The sequence below is a fragment of the Podarcis melisellensis genome (assembly GCF_964234715.1).
Source record: "Podarcis melisellensis genome assembly, chromosome: 9".
Classification (NCBI taxonomy): Eukaryota; Metazoa; Chordata; class Lepidosauria; order Squamata; family Lacertidae; genus Podarcis; species Podarcis melisellensis.
In genome coordinates this window covers 53420521-53444188 of record NC_138541.1, presented here as the reverse complement: position 1 = coordinate 53444188, position 23668 = coordinate 53420521, and the positions used below count along the sequence as shown (strand labels likewise).

The following is a 23668-nucleotide window of genomic DNA, read 5'->3' as shown; positions in this document are numbered from 1 at the left end:
AGCATTCAACAATTGACATGATTATTGTCAGGTGTTCCATAAAGTAAGGCAGTGGCTTTCAACCAGTGTGCCGTGGCACCCTGGGGTGGCTTGAATGATACTCAGGGGTGCTGTGAGCAACACTGCCCTCTGTTCCTTTTTCCTTCCCTTCCTCCTGTGATACCTTCTCACATCTCTGCCTTCCAAAGATTTGTGTGGCTGCTTGCTGCAGCAGCCCTGGCTACAAGCTCCCCAGGCAAATAGTGCCTCTGGGGTTGGCCAGGGGGTTCTGGTTGCCCGGAACTGAGGTGGCCTCGGAGTAAACAGGCAAGTGGGTGAGGCAGCCCAGCCAGCCAGCCAATGCACCAGCCTTTGCTGTTGGGAATGGACAGAAAACCAGGAGGCTGAGCAGTCAGGCAGGCAGGCGTTGTGCTTGCTGGGAGCTAAGTACCTGCCTGGGAGCTGAGTGTTCAGAATTGAAGGTGAGCCTTTCTACCATGCAGGCCCAGCAACGCCCGCTGCTGTCACTGCTGCCTCCCGAGGTGAGGTAATTTGCTGGCCTCACATTCACCTTTGGTCGGTCTCTGTCGGACCGCTAAGTCTGGGAGCATCACCTTTCCAGGCCTCTGTGGGGCAGCATGAGGAGACACCTCTCTTGGGGCAGGGGGTGGGGAGCAGCTCAGAGACCAGGGGGTGTGGTGGGGTCCAGGTCAGTTCGTATGGGGAGAGGCGGTCCTTGAGGTATTGTGGTCCTGAGCTGTTTAAGGATTTGTAGGTCAAAAACAGCACTTTGCATTGGGCCCAGAAACTAATTGGCAACTCCAGTAGGATTGGCCTTGTGTGCCCAAACAGTTTTGTCCCAGTGAGCAACCGGGCCACTGAATTCTGCAAAAGCTGAAGTTTCTGAACTATCTTTTGTGGGGATGTTCAAGGAGGCAGGTGAGGATATATTGTTTATTAATATCCTTCCTAGCTAGTGTTAGCAGGTTCTATAACTTGGCAGAGTTTTACATTCCCCTTTTAAACACACAGCAGATAGCTGGCTGCAGGCTTGTGTAAGCCTCTCACTACCATACAATTCAGTATTGAATTGTATGTTCCTGGTAAGTCCCCTTTTATAAAAGAATAAACACATGACAATCTCATTTAAAGTTGATAAAAGTTGTTTACTCACATCAGTTCACAGTTGGATCCCTGAAGGCAGACTTAGTTACAAATAGATACATATGGATCTACTCCATATGGGAGACTTGGTCCCAATACCCCATTTCTAGCTAAGAAGCTGGTTCAACGAAGGAGGAAGTGAAAAAGAGAGAGTGTGGCAGCATGCCTTGTCCTTTTGTTACCTGGACAGGCAAGGTCACGCCCACCTCTAGTCACATGCAAAGGAAGGATGTTCCAGCCAAAAGGAAACAGGAAGTTTTTGACTGGCTGGACCAAAAATCCCCCTGCATGTCTTCTCTAGGAAAACAAGGAATGTTGTGTTTGACTGCTCTCAGTGGATTACATCCCACATCTTTAGAGGCAGCCCCACATATAATGCATTGCAGCGATCTATGGAAAGAACAAATGAGTTTTTCGCTCATGCTTCAAGGGCGTGAGTGAAAAACTCATTTGTCCCTCACATAGAGAAAAGGTGAAAAGAAATACCTTTGTAAATATAGATGACAAATTGACTGGACAGGAACTCCTTTCCCTTAACGGTGGTCTTGCACAGATAGGAGCCTGCGGAGAAGTTTCCGATGAAGCCCTGCCTGTTGTCATAAAAGGCATACACGATTTTCCTTTCGCTGGTCATCAAAGTTACTTGGGCGTTGGGGTCACTTGTCCGGCAAGGGATGGTGGAGGACTCTTCTTCTTCGGTGATGACAATGAACTCATCTTCTGGGAATGTCGGAACAAAGGGAACAGCTGGATCTGTGAAGAGGGAGATATGTTGAACCATCAACCAGGCTAGAGGAGTAAGTGACTTTAATATCTGGTGACTCAATCCTGTATCCTGTGTGTGTGAAGCTCAGCAGCTCCCATAGGTCTCCGTTAAAACCCTCCCCTACACTGGCAAGCTGCTGACACAGGGTCATAGGGAGCTAGAACCATAGAATTGTAGAGCTGGCAGAGACCACAAGGGTTAGCTAGTCCAACCAGCTACAATGCAGGAATCTTTTGCCCAACATGGGGTTTGAACCCACAACCCTGAGATTAAGAGTCTCCTGCTCTGCTGGAATCAGGCCATCTAGCTCCATACTGTCTACACAGGCTGGCAGTGGCTCTCCAGGATTTCAGAGAGGCAGCCCTCCTAGCCCTCCCTCCTATATGCAAAGGAGATGTTGTGCTACTGAGCTATGGTTGTTCAGTCGTCCTCAGAATGTGGTTGAAACTGCTCGCATAACATGGAGAAGTGTCGCTTTAAAATTCCAGTGATAGCTGCTATAAATATGCCAGCTTAAACAACAACACCAGCAACAATCTTAGGTGGTCTCGTAAATCGTCGTTACCATGTTCATGCAAACTGATGCAGTCTCAGAGATGCACATCACCAATGGCTGAGCGGGAATGGGACCTCTGCCACCATACAGAACAGTTGTTAAGAGGGCAAAAGCATTCACGTTATAACATGGCAGTGCAACCCTTCCTTCTGGTCGGGAAAGGATGTGTTCATTTGCTAAACATGTCCAAATTCAGTAGCAGCCAAAGTTTTCAGTTCCAGATTGTAAAGTGTGTGTGTGTGTGTGTGTGTGTGTGTGTGTGTGCAGATGTGGTAGAGGTTACTGAATTTAGATCCCAAAGAATCGCAGCTTTATTTCTTTTCTTTTCCACAAGCAGGTTTCTAGCCCTTTTGATTGCTGATGTGCAAAGTTTCCTTCCTTCCTTCCTTCCTTCCTTCCTTCCTTCCTTCCTTCCTTCCTTCCTTCCTTCCTTCCTCTTTCTTTCTTTCTTTCTTTCTTTCACAAAGTGTTTATTTTGCAAAACATTTTCCTATTTGAATAATACAGTTTCTGTCAGTCACGGACAGAGGCAAGCAGCTGTAAGGAAGGAACTTGAAGCCATTAGGAACTGTTTTTCTAGATCAGATCAAAGTCTTTCTAGGGCAGCATCCTGTTTTCCACAATAGCCAGCCAATTGCTTTTAATAGGTTTCTTTTTATTTTTGAGGCATGGTTGAAAGTAGTTGGAAAATACTTCAAAAGCCAGAGAATTGCTGAATAAGACCTGCAGTGGCCAGAGGGTGGAGCTGTAGTGCCCTGTATTAAGGCTGAGCAAAACAGTGGTCACAATGAACTCAAACCATGAGTCATGAAGCTGGCTTGTTAAACTACCCAGAGTTTGTTTCAAAGCCCTAGTCCGTATGTAACACTAAGCCAATTTTCTTTGGAAGTGAATGTAATCTTAGATGGAAAGGGGAGTGTGAGAGTCTGATGCTTTGCTCAGGCACATTGAGGCTTGCCCTCATAAAGCTAAACCAGTCTTCTCCAAATTGGTGCTTTCTAGATGTTTTGGACCACAACTTCCTTCAGCCTCAGCTGCCATTGTCATTGTTCAGGGTGAGGATTTAAATTCCAATCCCAACCTTTCTCCCAAAGGAGTTGAAGGTGGCTAACAACATTTTTTAAAAAACCAATCACATTACAACCATAATCAAGGCACTGGATGATGGGAAATGTAGTCTGAAATGTCTGGTGTGCAAAACGAAAGCTGCACCAACCATTGTTTAGTGTGATGTGCACACTTGGCCTTTGTAGTGTCACTCTTGGGGACTTTGGGGAAAAGAAAATGGTAGGAGCAAGGAGGAACTTTGGGTGGCAGTGATGAGTTTCACCTCTGAATTTTCCCTTCTCTCAAATTGGAAAGAGGGGGTTTGGCTGCCCTATCACACACACACACACACACCGAAGCCGTGAAATACAAGCTGAAAGTTCCCCTCTGGAGAATTTTCAGCTCAACACCTCTCTGGATAGCTGCATACTATTCTCAGAAATGGTACACATGGAAAAAAAAATTCAGAATGAAGAATGCAACATACGCGAAATTCTGCAAATCAGAATCCAGTTTTTTCTTGCCACAGAAATGGGGGTGACAGAACCGGCCCTTAGTGCAGAGTATGTGTAGCCCGGTTTATAGGCCATTAACTTTTAAACCACCCTTTGGTCTAAAGACAAAGAAACCACATCTCCCAGTGTTTCACATTTTACCATAATATGGTATTCTGCTTAGAAATCCATTTCTTATTGAAATCTATCTTGTAAAAATAAAGAAAATGGTACTTCAAGCCTGGGATGTCTTGAATCATGTTTTTTGGGGGGGCAGGCAGTTGACTGTATAGAAAATCCAAACCCAGCCGACAAAGGAATTTGTAATGTGCGCTGTGAGACCTTCTAGTAATCATTCAAACCTAGCAGCACATAAACTTGCATTCCACAAAAGCAATGCATTTGCTTTCCCCCCACAAATGGGATTCTCACAGCTTCCCCCCCCTTGTTGCCTTGGGATTGATCCAGTGCACAGACTTTAATGCTTTCTGCTTCTAATAAAGAAAATGGCTTCCACCTGTGCTTTCAAAATTCTTATGTGGGGGGAGGGAATATATGGGTTCCTTAGAAAATATACTGTCCATGATAGAAAGAGACATTTTAATTTGAATAATAGAGAAAGAAGAAGTTTAAGATCTGCAACACTGGCAGCTCGTTTTTTAGTCTATGGGGAAAATCTCAGTCAAGCAGGAAACACTTCTCTGGGCAAGGAGAAATGCCACAATCATTCCCGCTGTAACTATCCCATTAAACAATGGCAAAACTGCAGCGTATATTTGCTGGTGGGTTTTGTAAAGGCAAGAAGGCTGCCCTAAACTCGACTGGATGAAGCCCTGGGTATCTATCTCTGTCTGTCAGGCCAATCAATCGTGATTCATTCATTGGTTGTTCTACTCATGGAAGACAAACTTTGGAATGCAATGCATATGCTTTGTGGTTCTCAAACTACTACTAAGTCCCCTGTTTATATGGATCGTTGGGGTGTGCCTTAGTTTCAGAAAGTAATGTGAGACTAATTACCCCACATTACTTTTCAACGCAAAAATTTAAATGTGAGAAACTAACAAGAGTACACTTTTTTTAAAAAAAAGTTTCATATCTTAGTTTTACCTAGAAGGCATTGCATTGCATTGAAAATGAAAATATTCCCGAAATGGTACAAGGAACAAGAGGAGGGAGAAAACTGTGGAACTGAAAAGACATGCCAACTCTCCAATCTGAAGCTTAGAAACATTAGTTCCGTATCTTACAAGAAGTCTCCAATGATCAAACAGAACCGCCTTTCCAAACTGTCCTCTGTCTGATGGCTTGGGGGACAGAATGCCCACAACTGTTATGATATTTGCATGGGGGGAAAACAAGAGAAAAGCAGTTGGATCTCTCTATTGCCTATAAAATGGGATCCCCTTTGGCCAATCTGTACCAAATCCGGCAGGTATGATGCTGTAGGCAGAGGCATAGGAGAATGCCTGCGAATGTTCTGCCATTTGGATCAGATGCACCCATGTCATAGGCAGCAGAACAGAGGATGCATCTTGGTTGAAATCAATGTAAAAATGAAGATGAAATGAAAACTGAGAAGAACCAACATGCAATGAGACGAGTGTAAATGAAATGAAAGTGAAACTAAACAGTGGCCTTCAGAAAGTGAAACTAAATTAAACATTTTCAAGCACATACCCCAAATAGTTTTGAAAAGATTCAAGGTGCATTCTCTGATTCTAAAGCTATCTAAGGGAATGTTTTTTGCACTGTGGTCCAGAAAATCCTGGGGTTCCTAGGAAGTTTTGTCAAAGGCTCCTCAATGGATGAGAATGTTAGTAGTACTCTAATATCATCAAGCTTTCTTGGAAGATCATTTGTCCATTATTCACCTTCACATGTCATGCACAGCCACAGAGGAATGTTGGGTATTCTGTTGGGTACAAATAAAGCCTAGCAGATTCTGGGACCTGCAAACTGAGCATTGTTCAGTTCCTTTTGCAGGACAGTGGTTAAGAACTGAATTTGTTCCAGAGGTCCGTTCTTAACCTGAAACTGTTCTTAACCTGAGGTACCACTTTAGCTAATGGAGCCTCCGGCTGCCGCCACACTGCCGCCACGTGATTTCTGTTCTCATCCTGAAGCAAAGTTCTTAACCCGAGGTACTATTTCTGGGTTAGCAGAGTCTGTAACCTGAAGCGTCTGTAACCTGAAGCGTCTGTAACCCGAGGTACCACTGTACACACGTGAATTTGCATGCAGGAATGGCCAGCAGAAAAGTTGATATGGAAAGTGTTCCCTAATGTTAGAACAGTGTGAAGTTACTTTCCATTGCAACGAGTCAAATTTGGGCTAATTCCACAAAATTCATCTCCATTTGGTTAGTGGCATGCTCTTTGACTGTGACCTGTGGCCAGGTCAGGTTTGAAAATCTAAACAGAGGAAAAGCTCTGAACTGGATTTATATACAGCTTCTAAAATTGTGCGTTTTGATCAACAGAAAGGACCAGCATCGTAATGTTCAGTTGCTCCACAACCTTCTCTGTCAAAGAGGTTTCACTATCATGGAGGCTTTATCATAGATACAGTGAAAGGAATCAACTCACCTGGCACAAAGACATAGATGTCCTTTCCCTCCACCTCACCATCTTCATCTTGAGAATGATTGTAGTAGCAAGTGTACAATCCAGTGTGAGAAGCAGAAGCATTTGTCACATCAAGGACGGTCACAAACAGGCCGCTATTGTTCTCCTCGCTTTTGAGGTCTATAGTATGGTTGCCATCAGGCATTGGATGTTGCCAGCTGACTTCACTGTCTCCAGAACATTTCAGGGTGAAGGGGGAATTCAGCTGTACAACCATTTCATCATTGTTTGGCAGAATAGTTGGAAGCAAAGACTGGCAAGAGGCTAGCCATGGCCCTGTGAAAATAAAAGTACAACATTTTCACATTGAAATTTCTGAACAATGGCCATTTCTATTGGAGGGAGGACCATAGTTCTGCGGGACATGGAGCACTCACTTTAGTACAGCAGGCTACATCTTTAGTTCAGAATACCAGAACACCAGAGATGGGGAACCCAGCTGGGGGCCAGGAAGAGACCGTATTTCAAGCATGGTTGACTCATTTTAAGGTGATTGTTTCTGTATGATCCTTTTTTATGAAGCCACACACATATCCAATGAAGTCATCCCTTTCATGCAAGGACTTCTGCTTGTACAGCAGAACTTCTCCTTCCTTTCCTCTCCTTGACCACTCTGCTAAAGAGAATTGGAGGAACCCCCAGAACAGATTTGTGGGTGCACTGAGGAAGGAGGAGGAGAAGGAGAAGGAGAAGGAGAAGGAGAAGGAGAAGGAGAAGGAGAAGAAGAAGAAGAAGAAGAAGAAGAAGAAGAAGAAGAAGAAAGTTGTTTCATTGTGCAAGTGGAAGTCCTTGCACAAATCAGGCAATTTTGTTGGTCTTCTATATAGACCAAACTCATGCTATTAGCCTCTCCTTTCTCCAAGCTTTCTGATGATACCTCTTCAGCCCAGGCCAGGGGGGGGGGGAAATGATTCCAAGTAGTTCAGCTGTTTATTTTTGTCTTTGGGTCTAGGCTTAGATCATTTTGATTTAACTATCAGCTCTCTGCTGAAGAATATTGAGCTTAACAAATAATTTCAACTGCGGTTACCTGTCAAGAAGTAGCCCACAATCAGGATTGTTCTTCGGGAAGGGCCCATGACGATCATCAACTGAAACAAGAACAGGAAACAAAGGCAAGGCATGATTAGTTAGTGAGGGTATAGGAAATGACAACGCTACATCTGCAATGTACATTAGCACCTTGGAAATGTGCAGTGGTGGCATTAATCATTCTGTACTGTCAAAAATGACAAATAGTCCTGGAAGCACCAATTTTGGTCTGCTACATTCAAATCCATGTTAAATTCACCAGGGGTACCATTTGGCAGATTAGCACATGCATTTCTGTTTGTTGCGAACTGAAAAAAGATACCCACAACAAATGCACACGGCACAATCTCTTTCAAATTTTCTCAGAAATTCTGCAGACATCGGTGGGACTTGCCAGTGTGCATGAGGCTGCAGTCTTAAATCTTGGATGCATTTAAGAGCACGCTTTCGAACCTTGCTGCAAATTTTGCCCCCCTATCTCTTTCTCCAACTACTGAAACCAGACACGATATCTTCAAAAATATGCCAAGTGGAACTTGCAAATTTTCGGTCTCTTACATTCAATGTTTGAAGCAAGATCTTGAGGATAGAGTAGTAAATGCCATATGCAATTCTCAAAAGCACCAGTATTGGGAAGAAGAGAGCAGGAATGGAAAGCCTGATCTTGATTAGCCTATTCCACAGACAGCATCCATTTAGTTATGCTCTTCTCCAAATTCCTTTGGCTCATTGAAAACATTATCCTCAAGCTGCAGGAATTTCTAATGAAAACAGCCCCAGAGAAACACAGGCTCCGCTTTGACCCATCTCTGTTCAGTGCTGAATGCACAGATTTCAAAGATCTTCACCATTCGCAACAAGCAAGGCTGCAATCCTCTGCACAAATATCTGGGGAGTTGTACAATGAACATACTCCAAAGGTAAATATGCAGAAGATCAAGGTACACATCACTCCACTGAGAGTGAGGGGGGAAATGCTGGGCTTTTAGTATGTCAGGATTTCCATTTTATATAAATATATGGCATGTATTTTTCTTGTAAAATAGATATCCTTGATCATTTAAAACCTAGATTCTAAATGTATGACAAAACTCTCTTGCTATATACTAAAAGGGATATAAGACTGGGTCCGTGTTCCTATTGTATTTGGTTTCTTGAAGAGCAAGACAAGCAATTCATTATTACTATCATTGCATTCTCTTTTAAGTTTGGCAGAGCGAATGGCTGTAAATCAATGGCTAATCTCTCAAGCACAACAACTAACAAGCTTTTTCTCTATGTGCCATGTGTAATTTACAGTCTTGGGTAATCAAGCTGCCCACCTGCTCCCATCTAAAAGGCAAACACCGAACTCTCTTTTCAAGTGAAATTGCCTTTGAACCCAATGGAAGTCTTGGCACTGACTCTGGGATTAGGTGGGTCTGGCTGACGGTGTGATTTGGTGAAGGCTCTACAAAGAAAACATGGGTGAGGTCATTAGGAACATTCAGCAGGTACTGTCTGCCTTAGCAAGCTGGTCTCAATCTGGGCTAAGTTGCATACACAAAATACATGTCAGTGTGCAATTGTCTGTGGCTGAAACAAACTTGATCAGAAACATTTTTGCATTTTATGAGGAAATTATGATTTCTTGTAGTTTTGCATTCAGGAGGTCCCGTGTTCAGTCCCTGGGATCTCTGGCTAAAAGGGTCAGGCAGCAGGTGGCATCAAAGACCTCTGCCCAAGACCTTGGAGAATTACTGCAAATCAGAGTAGTCAATAATGGACTAGGTAGACCCGGTATATCTGTTCCCCCAAACAGTCCTCTACAAATTCTAATGTCAGGCACGCACCAGTTCCTTCCTGACTATTCAATGCACTTTATTTGGTATCCAAAGATATTTCATTTTAGTATGTTTACCGACAGCATTAAATAGATGACATGAAATGGCATGTCATGTTTGACAGTTGGCAGCATGGGAGATTTCATATTTGACACCAGCCTTAATCAGCATCACTGAAAAATGTTCCCAAGTCTAAAAATTGCCAGTGCTGAGGTTCTTTGTATTTAGAGTGCTCAAAACACTTCACATAATCCCATTTTGATTTTTGTCAGAATTTCAGCGGGAATAAGGGGGTTAAACCTTTCCTCCCCATGCGCTGCTCCAAATTGCACACAAACACACACAGGGCTGGCTATTACATGTTTTTTGTTTTAAATTGAGGTCGTTTTTAACAAACGCACAGGTATAAATGCTGTCATGGTTGCAGTGGTGGTATCTGTAGTGCATGGGTAGGCAAACTAAGGCCCAGGGGCCAGATCCGGCCCAATCCCCTTCTCAATCTGGCCCGCAGATGGTCTGGGAATCAGCGTGTTTTTACATGAGTAGAAAGTGTCCTTTAATTTAAAATGCATCTCTGGGTTGTTTGTGGGGAATAGGAATTTGTTCATTAATTTTTTCCAAAATATAGTCTGGCCCCCCACAAGGTCTGAGGGACGGTGGACCAGCCCCCTGCTGAAAAAGTTTGCTGACCCCTGTTGTAGTGTGTTGGAAGTGGTGTTGGTTCTGGACCAGGCCCTAAGATGCAGTTTCTTCCCTTCTCTCTCTCTCTCTCTCTCTCTCTCTCTCTCTCTCTCTCTCTCTCATTTATTTAATCATTTTTTCAATGCAAACAACAACCGCAAAGGACACATACAACAAAAACCATAATAACTCTCTTTTTAAAAAAGCATTCTGTAGCACACTGGTTATTCGGCATCATCGTTGATACAAACTTGCAAACGCAGTCACCATGAAACCCATACAGCTATTCTGAATAGCAGTTTAAGGGTAGGGTTAACAGCAATTTCACACACACACACACACACACACCCATATGGCAAAACACTCCACTGCACTGGTCCTGAGTGTACAAAAGTAGCTTTTTGGATCCTGGCCACAGTCTGTGATGCACTGTGCTAGATCAACTCACATAACAGTTGATCCTAAAACAATATAGCAGCAAGACCTCAACAGGCCAAGAAATATTGTCTTATAAATGACAACTCGGTACCTGTTTCCTTACACAACATGCACAGTTCAATACAAGTGACAGCACGTGCTGTTTTCATACCAGATGTTATCTTGTGTTTGCCCAGCTGAAGAAGTGGGTTCTATCAACACAAATTTACAGCATGACCCTAAGCATCTTTACTCAAAAGACTTAATAAAGATATTTAGGATTCTGCCATTTATAGCATCCACCTCTTCTACTGGACAAAGGTACGATACAAGCATAGGTGCTCCCAAAACATCATCCATAGGACGGCCAGTCGCATTGTTATCTATCCCTACTAAACTATTATTTGTCGCCATCTGTAGAAAAAGGGAATTAGCTTTAAGCAGCTTCAACCAAAACTCCTTTTCCATATATGATAGAAAATAAATAGCTTACAGCTATACTATCCTGAACACGCCTCATCCCATCTGATCTCAGAAGCTAAGCAGAGTCAGGCCTGGTTAGTACTTGGATGGGAGACCACTTGAGAATACCGGGTGCCATCGGCTTAGAGCCTGGATAGCTCAGCTGGTTAGAGCATGTTGCTGATAACACCAAAGTTGCAGGCTTGATCCTTCCTTGGGGCAGAACCAGAGCTCCATGGTACAGAATTGGCCTTGCATGCTTAATCCTGACATTTCCAGATAGGGGTAGGAAAAGCTCCTGTCTAAAACCTTGGAAAACCTCTGTCAGAGTTGACAATATTGTGCTAGATGGGCCAGTTGTCTGGCTCTGTATAAGGTAGCTCCCTATGTTCCTAAATACAGTGGTACCTCTGGTTAAGAACTTAATTCATTCCGGAGGTCCATTCTTAACCTGAAACTGTTCTTAACCTGAAGCACCACTTTAGCTAATGGGGCCTCCTGCTGCCGCTGTGCCGCCAGAGCACGATTTCTGTTCTCAACTTGAAGCAAAGTTCTTAACCCGAGGTACTATTTCCGGGTTAGCGGAGTCTGTAACCTGAAGCGTATGTAACCTGAAGCGTATGTAACCCGAGGTACCAGTGTACAGACTGTACTTGTGACATGCATAGGGACTGCAACAGCATATCAGGGAGGAGCATTAAACCAATACCAAGGAAAAACCAAAGGAATGATTTACTGACCACTGAAATCTCAATCTGGCTGCCCTTCTGTAAGTAGAGGGATGAGCAGCAGCCTTCATTCCCCCACCAGGACTGACAGATGACCAGAACATGCACAACAACTCCAGAAATTCAGCAGATGGCATTCCTGCAGAAACAAGTCATCTGCCTTGGTTTTTCAATTAGCAATAATGGCCATGTGTTTATGTAAAGTGCCTCCCACTGATAAGAGGCTCTTGGACATCAAAGTCGTCTTCCCTTCCAGCCTTCTTCTCCCCTCATCTTTTTTTTAAAATCACAGTTCTGGCCTGTATTTTTCCTAGATAAAGAATCCACAGTACATACATCTTTTTTTAAAAAAAAATATCCCATAATCTTCTCTGATTAGCTAACCTCTCGTGCTTCAAGCTGCCTCTGCTGTCTATTTCTTGCAACCAACTCCCATCAATTTACAGAGAAAGAAAATGCAGTGAGTTCAGTGGAAAATATTCTAGATCAGTGTGCTTAGAAACATTCTACGACAAAGTTTTCATGTTTAAAATAAACCACATCAGGATTCAGGGCTTATCCACACTTTTGCCCTGTTCTTTCCTGACACAGGTTCACATTTAAAGCTCTGTGTCCAAGAATTTTTGCTTTGTTTTTGACCTGGAGGTTTCTCAGTGTAAATGCACTCTCTAGCACTCAATTGGAGCAAATTCTGGGTTCCCCAGGTTGTTGTTTGCTCTGATTCAGCTTGGAGCTGGGTAGAGAGCTGCTCCACAAGTTCCTGATTTTGGTGATGATCAAATTGGAAAATACGGGGGGGGGGGGCAGAGAGAGAAAAGATGTTGGCATGTTGGTTTGTAGAGCAAATGAAAATTTGAGCTACTCCCTTCTTTGTTAGAAAAGTTAAGACCAAAAACACTAGTAAAGGTTAAGGGACCCCTGACCATTAGGTCCAGTCATGGCCGACTCTGGGGTTACAGCGCTCATCTCGCTTTATTGGCCGAGGGAGTCGCCATATAGCTTCTGGGTCATATGGCCAGCATGACTCAGCCGCTTCTGGTGAACCAGAAACACTGTTTACCTTCCCGCCGGAGCGGTACCTATTTATCTACTTGCACTTGGACATGCTTTCGAACTGCTAGGTTGGCAGGACCAGGGACCGAGCAACAGGAGCTCACCCCATCGTGGGGATTCGAACCGCTGACCTTCTGATCAGCAAGTCCTAGGCTCTGTGGTTTAACCCACAGCACCACCCAAGTCCCTCTAAAACACTAGTAAGTGGGCATTAAATTAAACAACACCAAGCCATCCATTCTGCAGTTCCTCAGAAGGGAAGCAAAGTAACAGCTCAATTGTATTCATGTTTATTAAAAAATACAAAATACAAGTAAACTGCTAGCATCATGGTATTTCCCAGCGAAAATGTGCATAAAATTGCTGCCTATCGCTGCAAAATCTTACGCAAACGTGCTTGGGAGGAAGCCACATTGAACAGAATGGGGCTTACCTGTAAGTACCCATGCATATGAGTGGGCTGCAGAAGTTCTTAGGTGTTTGCTTCTAAAGTACCGTCTTTCACTGTATTGCCATAAAATAGCCAGTTTACAAAATTCTGTCCGCCGCTCTCAAGCAATGAAGCAATGGCATGTTAAAGTATGAGTGATGGATAAACAGAAGTCAGGGGACCAACTTTAGAAGAGCGGATGGAGCAAGAGAAAGAAAATTCACCCATCTTTCCCCCTCCTAAAACACCGTTGATCCCTGCTATGATGCTCCTGTGGTGTAAATTGGCTGCATTACTCCAACAGACCAGTTGGCGACACTGTTGATTCACGCTGATAAAGCAATGTTCTATTACTTTTGACTGATGCAAACTTTAACCTCAGAGGTGAGAGATCAATTTTGGAGTGAATCCAGATTACCTAAATAACATCTGCTGGAAAACCTTGATTTTCAAATGGAAAAAAAATATGTATTTCTGCTCTGCTTTTGCTAAATGCTATGACCCCAAAGTCCTAGAAACTGCCCAAGCATTATTAGAACCAGGTAAGGAACCAGTTACATAATCGCAAGGTTGTCCAACATTTGCAAGGATTGAAAACCTCCTTGTGGGTCATCAGATGCTAATCAGCCTATAGTCCCCCCAAGGAGATGTTGCACTTTTCCAAGAAAGCATCAAGGAAGCCCAATAAAAAGAAACACATTTTGAAGAAAGCTTTATATTTTGCAAGCTTCATTGAAACATGTTCATGGGGCCACCTGCAACTTTTCACGGTTGCTGGCTTTTTTCCTAGCAAAGTTCTACCGAAAGCAGAAATTCCCAGTGCAAGGAATAGCAGGGGATTCAGCAGCTTTCAGTGACTCCAGGGGAGAGAGGAGCAGGCAATAAAAAAATTGGCTTCCTAGATCCATTTTAAAGATGATGAATTCACAAGCGTAAAACCTGAATGAGTTACAGGATCAAATTCTCCATCCAAGGCCCGTATCCAAGATTGCTTTCCAAAAATGTCGATTCCTCCTTGGTTTGATGGATATCACTTCCCCCTTTTGGCCCATTACCCGCTGCAAGTATTTCATTTCCTGGACTGTTTCCCAGCCAAGGAAATGCTGAAAGAGCAGAGGAGAAGAAAGAAGAGAAGGGTCTTTTCCTAATGCCTCCCTAGTTTGCTGCTCCCAAGGAAGGAACACCACCTTGCCACAACCTTGCATCAAATACATTGAGTGATGCACGTGTGACCCGGGGCCATTTAAGTTACAGGTCTACTAATGAGTGCCAGCCTCCCATTTGTGGTAAAGTATGTTTGGCATAGGGTGGCGCTGTGGGTTAAACCACTGAATCTAGGGCTTGCCGATCAGAAGGTCAGCGGTTCGAATCCCCACGATGGGGTGAGCTCCCGTTGCTTGGTCCCTGCTCCTGCCAACCTAGCAGTTCGAAAGCACAAAGTGCAAGTAGATAAATAGGTACCACTCTAGTGGGAAGGTAAACGGCGTTTCCGTGCACTGCTCTGGTTCGCCAGAATTGGCTTAATCATGTTGACCACATGACTCGGAAGCTGTACACCGGCTTCCTCGGCCAGTTAAGCAAGAGGAGCGCTTATTTTTGGATAAGCGTCACTGGCTGGAGTGAAATATCAACCTGTGTAGTGCGAAGTTTTGTTCACCTACTAAAGGGAAGAGATTTAAGTTTCAGCTAACCTGTGATAAAAAGATGCTGTCTGCTGTGCCTAATCTGTGATGGGTCATTGGCACGTGCAAATTGCTACATGAAGCGATGGGCATAGCCATGATTTATTTTAGGGGGACAGGCTTTATGCTGGGGTGAGGCAGAACCGAGTTATCTTCAATGCAATTGCTCAGTTATTTTTATTTAACATATTTTTCGCTCTATAAGATGCACCAGACCACAAGACGCACCTAGTTTTTGTAGGAGGAAAACAAGAAAAAAAGATATTCTGAATCTCAGAAGCCAGAACAGCAAGAGGGATCGCTGTGCAGTGAAAGCAGCAATCCCTCTTGCTGTTCTGGCTTCTGGGATAGCTGCGCAGCCTGCATTCGCTCCATAAGATGCACACACATTTCCCCTTACTTTTTAGGAGGGAAAAAGTGAGTCTTATAGAGCAAAAAATACAGTATTTACTTGATGGGGGGGAAGCTATGCCCGTGCTTGAGCAGAAGTCCATGAGTGATGAATATGCATGTGTGAACTGCTCCTTTGTTTCCCTACCAATGTAAAAATACTACTACCATGTACGTTTCCGAGCACAATTCAAAGTGTTGGTGCTGACCTTTAAAGCCCTAAATGGCCTCAGCTCAGTATACCTGAAGGAGCGTCTCCACCCCCATCGTTCAGCCCGGACACTGAGGTCCAGCTCCGAGGGCCTTCTGGCGGCTCCCTCATTTCGAGAAGCAAAGTTACAGGGAACCAGGCAGAGGGCCTTCTCGGTAGTGGCACCCACCCTGTGGAACGCCCTCCCATCAGATGTCAAGGAGATACGTAATGATACAGCTTTTAGAAGACATCTGAAGGCAGCCCTGTATAGGGAAGTTTTTAATGTTTGATGTTTTACTGTGCTTAATGTTTTTAATTTGCTGGAAGCTGCCCAGAGTGGCTGGGCCAACCCAGTCAGATGGGCAGCATATAAATAAATTACTACTACTACTACTACTACTATAAACTAACTCTAATTCTATCCCACCCTTTCTGCCAAAGAAGCCCAAATATGTGCACTTACGACTCTCCTATCTTGGCATCTAGACTTCCTTTTGACATTAATATGTTATGTCAGTAAAGGATTGCTGGATCCTAGCATGATAACATCTGTTGCCTTTTGCTTGACTGAGATTCAAGGATGGTATGTGTGCCTCACTGGTGTAACACAGGAGTGTTAACTCAAAAAGGTTTCAGATTCTCTGAACATAAACTCCAAGCTGTAGGTCGCTAATGTCAGGGCATCCAGGATTTCTTGCTGCTTACACAGTGAGGAAAGAGAATGTGAAGCATATGTAAGCCAACCATTAAGGAATCCTTTGGAGCCTTAAAGCAGCTGAAGGATACTTAAGGCTGCCATCCACCCTTTTGCTACAGAGGTTAGAGAGATGGACTGGGACCTGCGAGACAGGGGTTCGAAGTTGCCACTTAGCCATGAACTTCACTGGGTGGCCTTGGGCCAGTCGCTGTCTCTCAGTCCAGCCTACCTCACAGGGTTGTTGAGAGGATAAAACGGGGAGAGAACCACGGACACCACCTTGAGCTCCTTGAAGGAAAGGTGAGGTATCAATGTAAATAAAATAAAATAAAATAAATAAAATAATATGTACCCCGCTGAATTCAGGAGTAGTAAACATGCCTAGGAATGGGTTACAAAAATATAAAATGAATTCTATGCTCATTGTGCAGTATAAAGCTTTTCCACTACAATGGTACCTCAGTTTAAGAACTTAATTCGTTCTGAAACTGTTCTTAACCTGAGGCACCACTTTAGCTAATGGAGCCTCCTGCTGCTGCCACGCTGCCGGAGCACAATTTCTGTTCTCATCCTGAAGCAAAGTTCTTAACCTGAGGTACTATTTCTGGGTTAGCGGAGTCTGTAACCTAAAGCGTCTGTAGCCCACGGTATCACTGTATTGTAAACTAACCCAGTGTTGAGGCAAGAGCATCAGTTCCCCTTATCCACTGCACATTTCATACACACCTTCCAGTCAAAGAGCGCCAGAAGCACAGGTACAACATGCCAGAAATGGAATAAGTTTGGTGAGCAGTTCCAGGTGGCTTAAGCAGGCAAACTGTTGCTGTTTTGCTAGCTATATGGTGAAGCAAAAGAATTCTGGAGTCACAATCCACTCTGAACTGGGGAGAGCCAGTCTCTCTCAGTTCAACACATGGAATCCTTAAAAGTTGAGTAAAACCCACAATGTCACACAAACACACACACACACAAATGGATTTTTGCTTGGTGCTTTGTGGCAAGCCACCTCATTTCTTAGTAGCCATGTAACAGCAACCCCATAAGAAAAGGAGATCATAGAATTACAGAGTCGGAAGGGACCCTGAGGATCATCTAGTCTCCTGCAACACAGGAATACGCAGGTGTCCCACATGAGCCTTAGAATTATCAGCAGCACGCTCTAACCAACTGAGCTAGTCACTTGGAGTCTCAATGCCTTTAAAAATCATTATTTCTAGACACCAGCTTAATATTCATCATGCCTTACTGATCTCAGAGGTAGTAGCAGTAACATGATGCCTTTATTAGGGTCATCGGAAAGTCACAAGGTCAAGCCATGAGGTCTGTACTCAAGGAGCCACAACAGATCTAGCAGGAGAGGTGGGACTTCAACATTACTTCTCAATTGAGTGATTTTTATTATCTATAAATGAAGTTCTGTTCAGAATACTTGAAAAGTGAACTCCAGGCTATCTAAACTGGGTTCAAACTTTTTCTGCATTATCTTCAGTCCATTTTCGTGTGTGTGTCAGTCACTTGTGGTGGAATTATATTTTTAAAGTGGCAATATATTGATTTCCGTCAGATTCTGCAAACTGAAAATCACAGGGTTCAGGGTCTGATGTTAAATTCGCACAATCACTTTTTAAAAGGTTTTCCTCATTCAGGCTAGTTTGTTCAATGAATGTCAGGCAGGTTGTCACAGCAATTGTTTTGACTAGCTAAATCCACGCAACTTGACTTCGGAATCTGGCCACACAACACAACCTGGAAAATATCCTCACCCCCAAAAAAAGTTTAACCAGAAAGATTTGGGCTGTTCCCCTGGAAATGACTTGGAGCAGACACAAGCAGGATGATTAGAACATGCAGAACAATTCAAAAACATCTGCTTAAACTCAACATGGAAGAAATGGTCATGAGAATATGTTTATGACTCACTTAGACTCTCTTCCCTTCAACCATTCTGTCCAGCTCATTGGAGAACCACATTTGAGATCTTTCAGAACTTCTTATATAGTCTGACCCACCATGTCTTTAGAATGGTCCACTCACAAAACCAGAATCACATATCCACACACTTTCAAAATTGACTGCAGAAATAATAATAATAATAATAATAATAATAATAATAATAATAATTTATTTGTACCCCACCCATCTCGCTGGGTTTCCCCAGCCACTCTGGGTGGCTTCCATAGAAACCGAAAATACACTAAAATATCACAGATTAAAATCTTCCCTGAACAGGGTTGCCTTAAGATGTCTTCTGAATGTCAGGTAGTTATTTATCGCTTTGACATCTGGTGGGGGGTGTTCCACAGGGCAGGCGCCACTACTGAGAAGGCCCTCTGCCTGGTTCCCTGTAGCTTTGCTTCTCGCAATGAGGGAACCGCCAGAAGGCCCTCGGCGCTGGACCTCAGTGGGGGTGGAGATGCTCCTTCAGGTATACTGGGCCGAGGCCGTTTAGGGCTTTAAAGGTCAACACCAGCACTTTGAATTGTGCTCGGAAACGTACTGGGAGCCAATGTAGGTCTTTCAAGACCGGTGTTATGTGGTCTCGGCGGCCGCCCCCAGTCAACAGTCTAGCTGCCGCATTCTGGATTAGTTGTAGTTTCCGAGTCACCTTCAAAGGTAGCCCCACGTAGAGTGCATTGCAGTAGTCCAAGCGGGAGAAAGAAATACGGTACATCATATGAATTCACCACTGCGCTAGAAACCGCTTGAAGTAGGATTTATTGCTCTTGTTATTCTCACTTTACGCAAAAACAACAGTGCCCACATTGACTTCTCTAGGGTCAAAATTTGATTCAACCAGAGTAAGTGGAATCTATAAGAAGTAGTAAATCGGATTTCTTTTTAGGGGCAGGGTATTCTCCTAGTTCTTAATATTAAAAGCAAAAGGTGTCTGGGTTGAGACGCCACATTCCCTGCTCTGAAAACCTGGGATTGTTTGTGGACCTGTGACCACTCCAATGTTCAAAGAAATCTACTCTGCACATGTTCAGAGGTATTCTATCTCCACTTTGTGGTCTTGTGTTTGTTTGTTTTTAAAGGTTGGGGTTTTTTTGTACTTTTGCAAACATTCCAGGCTCCCCCAAGCATACAAACAACTCCCACTTGCTTTTCAGAAACTTCATTTCAGAGACAATGAGTTCAAAATTAGAGGGAGGGATAACAAATTATAATAATGTATAAATGTTGGATTAGAGCACTGGAGGAGCCATCTGTTCCAAACTCCTGACTACAAGATCAAGTTTCTCTGAAACCAAGGGTAGCAACCAACTCAATCTTAAGGCTTCACTCATTGTAGGGTAGTACTTGCAGCGTGGCCAGAAAAGCCCTGGAGTTAGAATAGCAGCCGCTGAGGGTCCCCACATATCTTGTAAGCAAGAGGGCTTTCCATTCAGTCCGTCGTGCGTCCCCGCAGGAAGTTCCCTAATGTGAGGAAGGGAGAGTGCTCAAAAGCAGATTCACCACTAGCGATGAATGGGGTCTCCTGTCCACATCCCCCTCACTCTCTGGCACAAGGAGCTCGCAATTCGCCAAAACAATCGCTGGGGGGCAGCAGAGCACCGCCAACCTCAACGCCTCGCTGCTGTTGTGAATTTTTGCAAAACGGCGCACAGGACCAATCTGACCTCGCGGCTATAATTTACTGCTGCCTCTTCCCTTGGGAAATCAGAAAATCTGGCACGGTCCAAGCCGACCCACCCCGCCACATCACACAGTCAACACAGCAGCATTCAAGAAATCTGAGCGATTGCTCCACTATTTCTCTCTCTCCCCATACACACACACACACACACACACACACACACACACACGTGTCCTGCGTTTCTAGTGCCTGGTCTTAAATTCTAAATTTTCTTCTTCTCTCTTTCATATCCCCCGCCTCCCCCCACCCCCAGCTCCTGGTGTGGTACTGATCATGGACTTTGCTATTTCTCGGTAATTAATGAGTTCACCACCCCGTGCTCTTCTTGGCAGATCACGGAATTATAGAATTGTAACGGTGGAAGGGAGCCAGGGTCATCTAGACCGACCCCTTGCAGTGCACGTCGCGCGTCAAGATCAGGGGTACGTGACTCTTCGCTAGTTGTCTTCCCTCCCACCCTTGCTCAACTTTATCGCGAGAAGTCTTTGCGGGGGGGGCGACATGAGGACTCGACAGTTTTAGAGGAGGGAGGGAGAATGTGAATCCAGCAAACCGCATTCATGACTTCTCGCCAACCCCAGCCCCAGTCAGCGATTTGGAGACCGCTGTTTTCCATCCATATAGGAATCACCAAGGCCTTGCCTGGGAAAGCAAGCAAAACAAAGCGAAGTTTGCAAGCTGGAGTCTTCCTAGGTTCCTCCGCCTCGCCCTCTCTCACCTCTTCTCCTGAGGGGTCCCATGTATTTTAAAAGTCACCACCCCCTTCCACATAACAGATGCCTCTTTCCTTTTTCCGTGTTTTTAAAAGCGGCAATATTGAGACATAGACTCGAGAGCCATTGGGGCTTCTGGGCAAGAGGGAAGGAAACTCAGGCGCGGGTTCGAATCCCGGATATCTGGCAGTGCGTAAGAACTTCGATTTGCTACCAGGCGCGCCTTTCGCGTGTTAGCAATAAGATTTCTAGGGCAAAACGCAACTTATGAAGCGACATTCTAACCACGTCAATGCACCTCAAAAAAATTCTGCTCCCTCATCTGCTTGCTATGCACTCTGACCCGCGTTTCAGTGTCTTAGCATGAGGCCTAGATTTTGAGATGATCGCTGAAGAACAACATCTGGACGCTGGTTTTCGTCCATTTCCTCGCTTACAGAAGACAGAACTGCATGTGTGAATGAGATACCACAGACCATAAAGACATGCCGCTTCAAAAGCCATGCTTTGCAGCCCCGGTCTGTTCACACGTTCAACTGCGAGTCCCCAACGCGTGTGATCAGAAAATGACCATGCACGTGTGGACTTCACCCATATTCGATAAACCCATGGAGCAAAGGGGGAAAGTCAGGCATCGGCCAGCCTGACTCGACTTAAGGGATCCTTTCCAGAGTAAGCGGCGCAAGCTAGCTTCCAATCCAAAACAACTGCGCATTGTAAAGAGACGCCTCGACCTTCTCTCATTGTTTAGCTTGGAGACTGCTTACGTTCACACGCTTTTCACAGCCTGCCCGTTTAATGCTCGCCAGGACTTGGTGGGTCTCTGTCCACACACCTTGTTAAGCCGGAGTCGCTGGTCTCGAAAGTCCATTGAAGGAAGGCGCCTTAGAAGAAAGCAGCGCTGCGGCTTAACTGGCTCGAGGATCTGTTTCCTCGCAGAGACCAGGGACTTCACATCGGGGCTCTCGTTTAAAAAGGAAGAGTGAATGAGGAAAGAGAGCAGAGAAATAAAAGCTTAGACTAAGAGAAGATCACCCTTACGCTTTTACTCCTTCCCTGCGAGAAAACAATAGGATTGTCTGGACCAAATTCAAGAAACAAAAATTTGGGAGCGGGGCGGGGGAGCGAAAGGGGAGCCTATTATTCTGTGCCCCCCTTCCGTGAGTTCTTGGCCGAGAGGGGTTATGGTCTTCCTGGAGGATTTGCTATCAGATCACCTAGTGAAAAGGATCCCTCCAGGTTTCAGGGAGATCCGGGCCGTAGTGACTGTCGAAGATGAAAGGGACTCCCGGCTCCTGCCCCGGATTCTTTGTGTGAAGTAGATTCCAGGGTGTTCCAGCCGAGCGATGTTTCAGAGTTGATTTATGTAGATGAAAATTTGTTAATCCTTGTGATGCAGCCCTTTAGGATCGGAAGGCAAGAATAGACCCGCGTCTGCCAAAAGTCCCCTCGGTCAAAGCATCAGGAAGCAAAAAAAAATCTCAGTAATAAAAGCCACTCGAATCAACGGTGGCCTATGGAAGGGGTTCCAGTTAGACGGGGCTGTGATGGGGGAAATAGGGGGAGCTGGCAGAAGGGCGCGCTGGTGCTGAGCTTTGGTTGCCTTCTCCGGGAAACTCCAGATTTCACAAATGGTGTCTCACCTCGGAACAAAGTGCCGCGGAAAAGGTGCTGCAAGTGGAACTCCAGGTCCCCCCCGTTGGGTCAAGAAACGAGGCAAAAAGAGAGCGTCAGGGTCGTCCGCTTCGATAACAAAAATCAAGGTGCTCCAAGTCGATTCACCTTTTTGGGGGAGAGGGGATGAAATGTCCATAGAAATTGAGAAGACAAATGGAGAAGACAAATTCTTAGGCTCCAAAGAGAGATACATCCCAGTTCTGTGGCCCTTTAGGAGCCAAAGCGGTCTGACGCGGAGTTGCAAAGGACTTCAGGGACTTTTTTTTCCTCTCAAAGCAAGCAAGGAAGAAAAAAACTCTCCACAGGAGTGTGTTTGTGGAGGCTAATCCAGAGTAAACTCCCGCTTTGGGGGTTGTGCGCTCGCCCTCCCCCACCTCTGCCCGGTCCCAGATCCGTTTCTGTCCTCTCCAGCGGGTTGTCCCGGCCGGCCGTGTTCTTTGGATCGCCCACGAGCTGCTGGATGGACGATCCCGGTCCAAAGAAAACGTTGAGCAAGCGAGCGAGGAGAGAGCCATTTCCTGGTGCGCCCGCCCAAGAACTTTTTTCCAAGGCGACTCGGCTCGCCTTGCAGCGTTGGCAGCGCCAGACAAACAGCCCCGTCGGGTTTTCCATAAGCAGCGTCTGCAATCCCCGAACCAAAAGTTTCCTCTTCCTCGCCTGGTTCCTCGGGTCCAGCTTGCGCGCAAGGCTAGGATGGGTCGGAGTAAATGCGCGTCTTTAGGGACGCGGAGGAGAGGGCAGGGAGGGGGTGTAGCGGCAGCCAGTCACCCCAAAGGGCGAAAGTATCTGCTTTGGAAAGGATATTCTGGCCACGTTTAGAGAGCCACTGGGCGCTCTAAGAGGGTAGATAAACAGGGACGGGGGGCGGAATCTCCCCCTGGGTCTGGTAGACTGGGATCAGCAGATTCGGAGGGGCTTCGGTTTAGAGGGAAAGGAAAGCGCAAGGAACGAAGAGTTCTAGTAGTTATTGGAAAGTGAGAAGAGAGAGAGAGAGTGAGAGAGACCTGGATTTTAGGACTGCCACGGTTTCTTGCCTCTTACCTTCCGCAACAGGCTCTAAGCTGTCCCCCGACCTCCCTGCATCTGCTGAGCACAGGCAGGACGGAGAAGCCAAGGCTGCATGGCTAGCTCCCCAGTCCTCTTCCTGCTCCGTGATTCATCTGCAGATTGTTCCCGCTGTTTAAACGCGCATACACTCAAAAGGGGCTTCACTCCAGTTTGGGGCAGGCGCGCGCGCACACACACACACACACTCGCGCCCCTCTTTCCCCTCCCCTCCAGGAGCCCCCCTTCTGCTGCTGCCCCCAGTCCCTCCTCCCAGCCCAGCTGCAGGAATGCGGCGCGGTGGCCCCTGCGCGCTCCGCCGAATCTGGTTGTCATTAACGCTGCCAAGAAGCAGGCAGAGGTTTTTTTTCTTTCC

General features: G+C 45.3%; 1 protein-coding gene across 5 annotated transcripts in view; it reads right to left on the bottom strand.

Moving 5' to 3' along the window:
- PDGFRA (platelet derived growth factor receptor alpha) overlaps positions 1-23668 on the bottom strand; it is a 52980-nt gene that overhangs the window by 28505 nt on the left and 807 nt on the right. Inside the window, exons 1-4 of one of the 5 annotated variants that reach the window (XM_081926506.1) lie at positions 23290-23466; positions 7664-7724; positions 6595-6909; positions 1630-1896 (exon numbers count right to left, since the gene is read on the bottom strand). In XM_081926506.1, the coding sequence (XP_081782632.1) occupies positions 1630-1896; positions 6595-6909; positions 7664-7721 (640 nt within the window). In that variant the 5' untranslated portion in view covers positions 7722-7724; positions 23290-23466. Of the gene's footprint in view, positions 1-1629; positions 1897-6594; positions 6910-7663; positions 7725-8987; positions 9040-21406; positions 21497-21788; positions 21811-23289; positions 23467-23668 lie in introns of those variants that run through there. The other 4 variants (XM_081926508.1, XM_081926504.1, XM_081926507.1 and 1 more) reach the window with 4 other exon arrangements.